General features: G+C 42.1%; 1 protein-coding gene across 1 annotated transcript; it reads left to right on the forward strand.

Annotated features, from left to right (window-relative positions):
• The first annotated feature begins 11,302 nt into the window (after window positions 1-11,302).
• LOC145497851 (melanopsin-like) lies at window positions 11,303-12,550 on the forward strand. Its single transcript, XM_081477710.1, has one exon. The coding sequence runs from the start codon at window positions 11,339-11,341 to the stop codon at window positions 12,317-12,319; it is 981 nt and encodes a 326-aa protein (XP_081333836.1). The 5' UTR covers window positions 11,303-11,338; the 3' UTR covers window positions 12,320-12,550.
• Window positions 12,551-12,953: the final 403 nt, after the last annotated feature.

The raw sequence follows: 12,953 nt of genomic DNA on the forward strand, positions 1-12,953 counted from the left end.
GGCTGGCAGGTGTTTTCTTCATGCATCAGAATAATTAACACCTCAAACCTTACCTCAGGAAGCGTTTTGTATTTATTTCACACGTAAGGTTGTTGGCTTTCTGGTTGCTGCTCAGAATATCTCATGATCAAGCTTATGCTTTTCTCGATCGCTGTGGCTTTACAATTGATTTCACGTTCAATGAACATTATAAGCACCCGGCTATCAAAGATCCTTGTTGCGAGTTTTTCGCAAAATGTGTAGTTGTAATTTTAAAATGGATCTTTGCCAAGACCGAAAGGGTTTTCAGTGTTTACTTATGATTTTTAGGTATTTTTCCGAAGTGTACACAGTGAAATTTTTATATCAAGGACATTACCGAAAGGGGTTCGCGAGTGCGACGCGAAGAAAGAGGAAGCAAGCTAAAATTTTCATATACCGCATGACAAACGAAACCTTATCTGGTTCCCTGGGCCTGCTGCTTCCCGTTTAGATGATTATGTCTACAGTACCATGGCTAACGTCCATTTGAAAGACTACAGCTAAGCGCAATCAATTACCAACTACTGATCGGCCTCTAATTATGGGTTTTCAAGTAAAATGCGACAAACATTTTCATCGCGCGAATTTCCGAACAAAATGAAATTGATTTGACTCAATTAACATAGGCTTTGGTCTATTTTACAGCCCAGGTTTTAACTTAATTCTGCTTCATTACTTGAAGAATACCTAGCTCGATAAAAGCAAACGCATAAATGTTAGTCTGATCTTGTGGAACAGAACTCGGCTAACGAATGGAAATAATTGTGTATTGGGAAGGAACTCAGCAGGAAAGTTTGAGCTCAGGCTGTTCAGACAACTGGAAACTAAACCCACACATCTCGGGTGTGCGGGCACTGTTTCCACTTTCTCTGGCGTTTCCCCTGGAAACATTTTATTGTTTTGAGAGGTAAAACTAAATATATACCGAGAACTTGTCATTAAGGACGACGTTTGCTTCCCTTGATATAAGAGTTGATGAGCTGATTTGTAAGGGCGCCTATTTTCAAGATGGGTCGGGGAGGGATTATACGGCATGTGTATCTCGTCATAAAACATTACAGCATACCCTTGGAACCAGTGATATTCTACAAAGTTACCAGATGGCAACAAAAGAAAGAAACAATCCAGTTTCAAATTAAAACAATATTCAAAAACTACTTCTTTATCGGTTGTATATTTTTAAGATTTTTAACTCGTTATTTTCATTGTGTGAGCTCCTTTGTGATAAAGAAGTAAAGCATTCCTTGAAATAAGTGTCACACTGAATTTCAGTACAATAGGAGCTTTTTAAATAGTTGTTATTTAAAACATATAGTAAAAAAATCAAGGTATTTATACTGCATATAAATATATTCCTTATGGCAACGTCGTGATTAGCTACTGAGAAGTTTAATTTTCACTGTTATCAGTTATTTTATACCAATAAATCTGCTCATATCAAAAGCCACCACCAAGGGGTTGGTATTTGTTGAATCTCTCTCTATTTTATCCAGCGTGACTGACAAGTAGGACAAATTCAACCTTTGCACCGTTTGCATTGCTGCGTGTCTGCATTTTCAATAATTCAAGCCTATCATCTTAATTTCCATTTCATCTTAATTACAAGGTAATAAAATTAAAAAAATTAACTGAAAGGTTACAAATCATCCCTGGTTTCACTAAATAATCAGGACGCACTATATCAATTAAATTTGAAAATTTCTTAGAAAACCAAATAAGGAGAAGGATTGACACAAAGCACCAACCAACATGAACTAAATTTGGAAATAGGAAAATCCAGTAATTTTCTATTTTATCGGTTTCCTTTCATGAAAATCGAGGTTAAAAATAAAATCGATGAATCTGGACACATGTGTCTTGATCACATTCATTTGAGAAGGATATCTAACAATTTTTAAATATATGCTAAATATACTCTACCTGTTTTCTAGCAATGGATAATGACAAAGATACATCTTGTTTCCACTCTTTTGACGAAACAGGCTTTACACTGAAGCCACTGATATTTTTGTTCGTTTTCATCATGTACGGAGCTGTTATAACATATATGATTAACAATTATGCTATAAATTTTCATTTGACTTAATTGTGTTGTAATAACTAAGGATATGAATGCCAACCTTGTTAGCTTAACAGTGGATCCCCTAGATCCGCCACTGCTTAACGAGAAATACGCAATGTCGAGGAAAAGGTTGTTGTTATTCATCGTGGTAGATGCAATAATAAAGTGTATTATCGTTTGTCTCACGATGTAGTCACTTGAGATGTACATCGCGACGCTTCGACTGCTTACTGCTAGTCTTCTTCAGGCGATAAGGTCGACTGATTGCACGGTATCATTTATATCACATACGTCCGCTGTGAGAAATAGACAGTTAAACATAGATAATTACGACGATATCATTCGTTATTTCTGGGCATGTTAAGTGGAGGCGGATAATCCGGCGGCAGATGCAATTGAATGGCCATTAATGGAGTACTGCACCACAGGGCTGAGCAAGAAATATCACGCTGATCAACTGAACACGTTTAAAAAAAAAGTGAAAATAAACCATGGAATTATTGGGTGTCCTCGATTTCCTAAGAGGTTTAAGCTACTTCGCGGTGTAGTTTCATGAAAACTATGAAACATAATTAACAATTACTGGACGAGGTTGAGCAAAATATCGTGATTTGTCAGTGGAGAGCAGATCATTTATTTGCCGAAGCCGAAGCGCTGGGGCAAATAATTGACCTGAGAGACACTGACAAATACCGATATTTTACGATAACCGCGGAGTTCAGTAATTGTTTTACCATTCGATCACCAAATTTGTTTTCTTATTGAAATCACTCTCTGACAGTTCAGGAGAGCAATCTGCCATTTATCACCGAAGATCATGAGCAGAATATTATTTGCAGCAAAACACATTTAGATGGTACTACGCATGAGCAGATCATTATTTGTAGGCAGTTATTTGCAGGCCATGTGGCTGGCTCTCGGCCAATGAAAAGGAAGAAAACAATGCATCGAATTATAAATTAACTGTCAGTTGTCACAGCGAGTCTCGATTGGAAGACTTCACCAACTCAATAAATGTTGTTAGGACTCCAGATAATCCATGAGACATGGCTGTGGAACTGAATAAAATTTTACACCATACATTTCGGAAATATCCAAAATAAGTAAATTCAGAAATATCCAAAACATGGTATAACTTTCAATCTACGGAACAGTTTGTTGAAGAAACTGTGTGAATGCGTAGATAACTGTTTACTAATTTTTTTTGTATTTTAGAACTGTATTGTATTGATAGAAATCCGAAGCACGTCGAATTGGGTGGTAAATAGAAGTCAAAATTTAAAGCCGCTTATTTGGTCATATTGCTGTTTCTTTTTATGACTTTAAAACGAGAATCTGCGCTGTTAGGTAAGTGTCTTGGCCATGAGGTGACACAGAACAGGTGCTATTATTCGGCTGGTGACTCAAGGGAGTAGAAAATCATTAGGGCTGTACCCAGAAAAACATTATGACTGAGGCAATGTCCTGGTTAAAGGAAATAGCCACTCCGGAAAACGTATGTTTTTTGTCAACGCTAACAAAATCCTCAGACTAAGTTTAGTCACTCACCGAAGTTTCAGCCTCTTAAGTGCAGGTTTTCCTTATGAAATTCGCCTCCAAAGAAGCCCAAAATTCGACACCGTTGCCGCCATTTTGAACAGTACTCAGCAGCCAGGCTTGCGTTTTCGTGACGTCATTCCGTCCAAGACATTTTGTCCAAATGACTTCAGACAAGCCTTTTGATTACCCCTTTAGGCTATGGCCCCTCTGAAGCATTATTTTGGGACAAACATGCCCCAAACTCCGAAAATGAAAGCAGTCAAGATACGACAGTGGATAATCGTTTGAAAAAAAAAAAATTTACTGACCTTGTGAAGGATGCAAAGTCAGTTGCAGGTTTTTCTCCTCCCCGCCAATTTCGAGTCGGACGGAATTACGTCACATAAACACAGTCTGGCTGCCAAGTACACTTCCAAATTGCGGCCTCCGAAGTCGCTTCTTTCGAGACGAATTTCGTCAGGAAAGCAAGCACTTCAGCGGCTGAAACTTCGGTGAGTGAAAAAGCTGAATGTTTACTTGCAATAGGTGAAGATAAAATAACAAGCTTTTTGGAGTGAGCTTCTCCTTTAAATTCTCTTCCTGTAACTATAAACAAAAAAAACGAAATTCATTAGTCAGGAAGTGCCTCGTGCTGTGTATTCGCAAATACGGAGGACAAATAAAAGACTAAACCAAGATGGCGGAACACTCTTTATTCAACTGAACGCGAGGACCTCGTGAGAGGCCAAATATGGAAAACAGATCACGTGACAACCAGGGAGCCCAACCGGGAAAACCTAACAATTTCCTCCCCTTTTAAGACTAAACAATGTTAACAAACAAAACAAACAAAAATAAAACAAAGTTCAAGAACAAATAACAAAGTCTCTCAGGTAAAATGCCGGTACTGTAAAAACAGTCACAACAGTACAGTGCTCCTTAGTCACAAACATAGTCTTTCAATCTGGTGGGTGCTTTGACAACTCGACCGCCGCGGGTAGCAATCAACTCAGGTTCTGGAATCGGTCGCTGACTTTCAGGGTCAGGGGGGTGACCCTCTCTAGTGGGCGTCACGGCCAGGGGCGGCACATCCTTCCACTCGGACCCCACAACAGCAGGCACTCCATGCTCCACCTCCTCAGGAACAGCACCATCATTCACCACTTCCGTTGTAGATGGACAGATGTTGCTGTCTCGTAGCTGCTCGACATGGCGCTTCCAGGTCTGGTCATTTACCTTGACTGTGTACAAGACTGGACCCGTTTGCCCAATGGCTGTGCCCCGCACCCATTTTGGACCTCTACGGTAGTTGCGGACCCAAACATTCTGGCTGTGGTCAAAACTCTTCAAGGTGCTGTTGTTTGGCTGGAGCAACTTTTGTTGACCTCTCTTTGAATGTCGGGCTTAATTAGGTCCAACCTTGTCGTGACATTTCGGCCTAACAGGAGTTGTGCAGGGCTAAGATCAGTGGTTGCATGTGGAGCTGATCGATATGCTAACAGGAACCTGTCAAGCTTGTGTTGCAGGGTTCTTCCAGACTTGTCCGCTTTCACGGCTTTCTTGAAACTCTGTACCAGTCTTTCTGCCTGACCATTGGTCGAGGGGTGGTAAGGTGCACCAGTGGCATGTTTAATACCATTTGCATTAACAAACTTCCTGAAAGTTTCTGATGTGAACTGGGGCCCGTTGTCAGACACAATCTGATCGGGAAGTCCCATGCGGGCAAACAGGGAACGCAGTGCACTTACGGTCTCCTCAGCAGTGGTGTTCTCCAGCACGAAAATCTCAGGCCAATTGCTGTGTGCATCGATCACCATCATCAGCATCTTCCCCTGAAATGGCCCAGCAAAATCAACATGCAGTCTTTGCCAGGGAAGGGCAGGGTACTCCCACCGATGCAGGGGTGCACGAGCTGGATTATTTGCTGTCTCTTGACATCCTTCGCAATTTTGGACTGCTCCTTCGATGTCCTTGTCAATGTTTGGCCACCAAACGTAACCCCGGGACAGACCTTTCATCTTAACCATACCGATGTGACCCTCATGAAGGGTTTCCAAAACTCTCTCTCTCAGTTTGGTTGGGACGACTACTCTACTACCCCACATCAGAACCCCATGATGGATCGGGATTTCACTCGCACGATGAGCATAAGGGATTACCTCTGGGTGGACTTCTGCTTCTTGCCATCCCCACTGCACTAGCTCTAGGACACGGGAAAGTACTGGGTCTCTCCGAGTCTGCATTCTCAGCTCCTGTTCGGTGACTGGTAAGGCCTCGACCACAGTCATATGGAACACTTCCACTTCATCTGGCTTGTGAACAGGTGCCCGTGGTTGCGGAAGGCGGGATAGACCATCACAATTGACATGCTGTTTGGTCCCTCGGAACTCAATGCTGTATGCAAAAGCGCCTAGGAAGAGACACCAACTCTGTATCCTTGCTGCTGCGGTAACTGGCACGGCCTTCCCAGAATCCATTATGTACTTCAAGGGCTAATGGTCTGTAACCAGGGTAAAATGACGACCCCCTAAGTAGGTTTGGAACTTCTTCACACCCCAGACTAGGGATAAGGCCTCTTTCTCGATTTGCGAGTTCTTCTTCTCTGTTTGTGACAGAGAACGGGATGCATAGGCAATGGGGCGCTCCTCACCCTCTGGAGTACGGTGTGACAAGACAGCGCCAAGACCATAAGAGGAGCTATCTGTGGCCAGAACTAGTGGCAAGTCAGGGTCATAGTGCACGAGAACCTTGTCTTGTAGAAGCATCTCTTTCACCACTCTGAAGCTAGCTTCTTCCTCAGCTCCCCAAGACCACTTCACCTCTTTCTGTAACAGCCGATGCAGCGGAGCCAGATGGGTAGCCAAGTCTGGTAAGAACCTGGCATAATACTGGACCATGCCTAAGAAAGCGCGCAGTTGTGTGACATCCTGCGGTGTTGGCATCTCGGTGATGGCCTTGACTTTCTTGGGAGACTGGTGCAGTCCTTCAGCAGAGATGACATGTCCCAGATACTCCACAAATCTTCTGAGGAATTTGCACTTTTCTCGGTTTGCCTTCAAGCCATACTCTTCCAGCCTCTTCAACACCGCAACCAGCCGCTCAAGGTGTTCCTCCATGGTACTGCTGGTCACAATGATATCGTCCAGGTAGCAGAAGACCCCTGGTAAACCTTGTAAGACCTGGTCCATGGCCCGCTGCCAAATGGCTGGTGCTGAAGCCACGCCATAAGGTAAACGCTGGTACTGGTACAAACCGCGGGTTGTGTTGATGGTAAGGAATGGCCTGGATTGCTCCTCAACCTCCATTTGCAGGTAGGCATGACGCAGGTCAATAACGCTGAACAATGTACCCCCACCAAGGCTGGCATAAATATCATCGATGCGTGGAAGAGGGTATTCGTCCACATCCAACTGTGGATTGATTGTCACCTTGAAGTCACCGCACACCCTAACACTACCATCCTTCTTCACAGGGGTCACAATTGGAGCAGCCCACTCACTAGTGGTCACCTTTTTAATAACCCCTTCAGCCTCTAGCTCTCTCAACGCCTCCTCCACTGCTGGCTTACGAGCTAACGCTACCGGGCGGGCTTTCCAGAATCGCGGTCGAGCACTCTCTTTTAGCTGGACTCGCGCCTGAATTTTCTTCATCCTGCCTATACCGTCCGAGAAAAGACTTGTATGTTTGTTCAAAACTTCTTCCAGGGCTGGATTGGTGTCTGATGTTTCTCACTGAAGTAAAGGCCAATCTAATTGAATGGACTCTAGCCATTCTCTGCCAAACAGGGTGGGTCCCTCGTTCTTCATCACGTAAATTGGAAGCTCTTTAGATTGCCCTTTGTACTGCACAGTCACATAGCAAAACCCCGTAGGTTTTACTGACTCGCCCGTGTACGTACGCAACTTCAAAGGGGTGTCCTTTAACGGAACATGACGCAGGTACTCCTTATACACCCCCTCACTCACAACTGACACAGCAGAACCTGTATCCAGCCCCATGATCACAGGTCGACCTTCGAGGTAGACTTCAAGAGAAATGGGCTTTCTATTCTTACTGTCAGAAACATGGTAAAGTTCCCCATATTCCCCATCGCTTTCTTCTGAATCAGTACCCTCCATAACATTTACTCCAGCGACAGTAACTTGTTGAGTGGCTTGTTTCTTCTTACATGCTCGCTGTGTGTGTCCAATTATGCCACAGTGAAAGCAGCGTTCCTTAATGAAGGGACACTTTTGCGAGTTGTGTGACCCTGTAAAACGGTAGCAAGGTTTAGGTGGCTTGGTGTCCTTACCCCGGGAACCCTGTGTCTTTTGTGGCAACTTGGGTGGAGCCTGTCCCTCCCTAGGTTGGGCAGTGTCAAGTTTATTGACTGGAGTGTCTGGCCCTCGTTCTCCCTGAAGCACTTGAACATCTTTATTAGCTTGCTCTATAGCTAGGCACTTTTGAACCGCAAGTTCAAAAGTAAGGTCCGCGAGTTTTACTTTCAACATGTCAGTAATCATCTTCGGGTCGCGAATACCCGAGACTAACCGGTCACGGAGACGCTCAGTTCGCACAGCTTCTCCAAACTTGCATTCCGTGGCCAAGTGCCTCAAAGTGGCTACATAATGACTAACTGACTCACCGGAATTCCTGGCTCGGTTATCGAATTCATACCTCGCGACCAATGCTGACCTTTTGGGTTTAAGTTGCTTCTTCATTCGTTCCACGATGACATCGTACGTAATGGCTTCATCCTTCAGCTGCGCGGGAGCCACCAAATCCTTCGCCAATTGGTAAGTTTCCACAGGAAGGTTCGTCAAAAGAACAGCCTTCTTCGTCTTGGCATTCCGAACGCCATTTGCGAGGAAGTAAAAATCCAGCTGTTCGGTGTAGGACTCCCAATCCGTCCCCACAACATACTTCGTCACTTTGCCAATGGTTTGACTCGTGTTCGGTGCTTCGCCCGGCATTTTCTGTCGTGTCGTTAAACTTCTCACGTGAATTTCACGACCCCACTTCCGTTGACCGCTTGTACTTGTTTAGCTGAATCCCATCCTCGTCGCCAGTTGTTGTGTATTCGCAAATACGGAGGACAAATAAAAGACTAAACCAAGATGGCGGAACACTCTTTATTCAACTGAACGCGAGGACCTCGTGGGAGGCCAAAAATGGAAAACAGATCACGTGACAAACAGGGAGCCCAACCGGGAAAACCTAACACCTCGGTCTGCCTCTTACTAGGTCTTACAAGCAATGGCCATGATGGAGACTTTGGTCTTTGTTGGGATGGCTATCTCTGGCTTGTTAGTCTGAGTGACATTAGGGAGTTTAAGAAAACTACGACGGCAACGGTAACGTCGGTAAACGAAAGGTTTAATGAGGAGAACAATGGCTGGGCACATGCGTTATAATTCTTGGTACATTTCTTCGCCGTCCTTTGCAAAACAACAACGTGAAATAACCAAATTCTGCGTTGTCTGGAGAACGTGAAACACGACGGATAATTTTTTAAATTTGTATTTCGAATTTATCCCTGTGTCCTAGATTCAGTTTCGTGATTGGTTTGACAGTGATAAACAAAGTAAATGACTTAAGAGTACCGCGAGATTCGTAAGTAAACTGTAAAATCATTTTTTAATCGAAGTTGTGGTTTCTGAAACTCCCTATTATTCTCGCTTAAGGTAGGGGAGAGGTCCCGGGTTCGACTCCAAGATATTTCTTTTTAAAGCTCTTTTTGCCTCCATGCTTTTAAGGTATTTTTACAGGAAAAAGAGCAAATGAAGTTCCTGTGGTTTTTTTTTTTTCTCTCCTTCTTGCTTTGTGACCTTAAAAAACAATCTAGATCTTACTTCCTTACTAGGCACTCGGCTCATTTCCTGACGTTTTCACTTTCAGCTTTGTCGGAGCTACTTAATTTAAGGCGATTATTTGATTTTTTTTCAAACACATGTTTCAACAAAAGCGTCTGACATCGTCAATTACGATGCCAAATTTGAATTTATTAAGTTTACATAAAGAGTAATGACAATAAGCATGAAAATCAACAATGGAATTGACGACGACAGACATTTGTGTCGAAAATTGCCTTTAGAATTTAACTTGAAACCTTATCTTTGTTTCTCAATAACATCAAAAGCCTTCTTTTATCAAGACCTTTTGGAAATCTGAATTACTGCTCAAAGGTACTGTGCACAAAGTTAATTAACGACAAGTCAAACAATAAGTGGCTCCTTAACTTATCTACCTATATGCTTTCTTGGGTTATCATTTTACAGCCTTTATCAACCTTTTGCACCATTTTCAGCTTTCAGGCCTAAATGGTAAAATATCTTCGGAAAGGTAGAAAGGGGAGAGGTTTTGAGGCAAACGTGAAGTCATCCATGAAAAAAGACACCACGTCCCTAAAGATTATGATGTCATCCTTAGTCCTCCCCATCCACCTCTACGTATTTTTCTTCGACCCAAGTTTTATTACCCTTTCAATAATTGGTATATAGGTATGTATGTGGTACATGAATTGGATCTTACAGTCGTTTCTGTCGATTAATGACTTTAAAACTTAAAAACGTCTCTTTTTCTCGTTTAAATCAACACGAGCCTGTCATTATTACGAATTTTAAAGTTGGAAATCTGATTTGCTACAGATTATCTGAAGCTCAGTTATCATTGACCCAATAATGGGCTCCTGCGTGCACAAAACTAATTAAAGTGAGGCAAAAAAAAGATTTCTTTGTTTATCTACCGATGTGGTTTGTTTGTTTGTTATGTTTTTTTGTTTTCTTTTTCCATAACCACTTTGAAACCTTTAAATTTAGATTAAACTATCATTCTCCATTTTCAGCCTCTCTGGACTAAATGGCATAATTTCAATGAAGAGGTGAGATGTTTTAAGGTAAAATGTGAAGTCCTCATTAATTCTATCAAATGAAATCACCGCCCTTAGTAAGATTAAGATGTCGCCCCCAGTCCTCCATACCTACTACTCATGGTCATTCAGTTTTTCCTCTTAATCGGCCCAGATGTCTGATCAGGTAGGCAAAATGAAAGAAAAATCACTTACGGAACCACTCACGATTTATTGGACATTAAGATTAAACATCGTGGTAATTTAGCCATATTGGTTTTACTTTTGCATATTTTTCTCCAATCTAAGTATTTGGAAATAGGTCTGCAATTCGTCCAAGTGTGTGATACTTGTTGTGCTTGGAGTCGGCCAAGTCTGCAATCTTTTTCATATAGTATCTGGCTAATGTAAGGGTTTTCAAAAGAGAATTCATTCCGAAGGTCTTGGTTAAGTGTTGGAAACTACTGAGCAGAATACAAAACATCCCAAAACACCTGCCGGCTTCTGCGTATTTTTTCTGTTTTTAAAAAAAGAAGATCATAAACAGTAGATTCACAATGCGACTGTTGTCGAGAAAAAGGCGCTAAAAAGCTTCTACCTTAATGTTGCTATAAAAGAGAACTGGAAATAAATTTTTGCACGAACTACTCATGTAGAGTTTAATCATATGTCGCAAGAGAGGATGTATGTGTCACGGGAATATTCCAAGCACTTTCGCAAGATGTTTACTGACGCAAATCGTTCACTTTTAAGTGCTTTTGTAGAAATTGCACGTAAATAGTCGGTAATAGAATGTAAATATTTTAAATACAACATCTGCTCTTAATTCTTAAATACGCTGCCATAACCTCTTACAACATTTGCCAACGCAGAGAAATTCTGAAACTGCTCTGAAAAAAGTGGTCTTGGCGATGAATTCAACGTCGTCAACCAATGCAAGTGGACAGCCAACAAGCAACACACCACTCCTCGGGGATGGAATTCTTGGGTTCATCATTTTTGACCTCATGATCGGTACGATTATTACTGTCGCAAACGCCTTTCTCTTCATCACCATTTATCGCGATCCTTGCCGATGTTTGCGCACGCCATCTGTATTTCTCATCGCAAACCTTTCAGTGGCGGATTTTCTCATGGGAATTATCAGCTACCTTAGAGCCGTCGGATGGATCTATAGCTATTGTGGGCTGGGAAGTATTTTCATCGTAAACATCTCACAATACTTACTTGGAGCTGTGTCCGTTCTTGCCGCTGGGCTGACGCTCGTGGCAATGTCATACGAGCGATATATTGCAGTGATTAAACCGCTGGAATATCCCCATAAAATTTCTAACAGCAGAGCGAAAGTCGGTATCGCTGTAATTTGGATAAATGCCTTGATTCTGTCCGTCCTTCCAGTTTCTGGCCTACCATTGGCACTTTTTTCACTTGTCTACTGTTACTCTCACTTCGCTATACCAGCAGTTGCTTTAACCGCAGTTTATATAAAAATCTCTAAGACGGTTGCTCTTCAAAGACAGGAACTTAAAGATGTTCGAGCAAGTCTGACAGCAGCCAACAGAAGAAAACAGTTGGAGAGAGAGAACAGAATGTTCATTGCATTTCTTTTGATCCTTTTGGTGTTTTATTTCTCATTCTTTCCTTATTTTATCAAGGTACATGTTCTTTATTTTTGTTCTTGCCGAATCTCTTTTGCATACGATGTTTACTATCTTATCGCTAACGCACTTTTGTCAGTGAGTTCTGTGCTTGATCCGTTCATGTACGCATGGAGACTACCAAAGTTCAAACGTTCGTTTCGTTTGTGTTTTTTACTGTGCAGAGGCAGGAGCGTTGTAGTGCCGTGGGACGGAACAACGTCCTTTTACCAAAACCGAACCATCTGCCATTAAACGGAAAGCAATGTCCAACATTTTAACAATTTTCAGGCCTGGTGAGGGTTAAATTATTATTCGTAAATTTTCCAGTTTAGCGTGCGTGATTTGTTAGTTTTACTTTCATTTTAAACTGTCAAAATGACCTGGCTTTGAAGGCTAAATTAAACACGCTACTTTCAGTTATTTAAATGAGATCGTAAAAGCTGATTTTCAAACGTTTAAATTTGCGGTATTGATCAAGACAATTTGTGCATGATAGTAACTGTCATTTTTTGTTAGCCATAAACCTGTCACCTTGTAATACTTAGCAATAAATCTGCCAACTTCATATTTTTTTGTCACCTGCCTTAAAATACGCGGTAGCCAGTCAGGACGTGATCTCTCGAATTTAGGAATGGACCGTTTCATCACTGAAGGAGAAACGGGGCGGAAAGGGGGTGTTGAACAATTACACCTAAAAAGCGACATAACAGTCGTGCATAGTGAGCCGAGCAAAAGAAACATCGGCATTTCGAAATCCATTCCTTCAGGACCTGACAGTGAAAAAAAATATTCTTCAGAAAAATTGCTTGACCTCCCCTGAAAATATGATGGTCCATCCCTCACTTAGAAGGTCTTGGCACGTGACTTGCACGTAGTCTTTATTCGT

This window comes from Orbicella franksi, chromosome 9 (genome assembly GCF_964199315.1).
Source record: "Orbicella franksi chromosome 9, jaOrbFran1.1, whole genome shotgun sequence".
Lineage (NCBI taxonomy): Eukaryota > Metazoa > Cnidaria > Anthozoa > Scleractinia > Merulinidae > Orbicella > Orbicella franksi.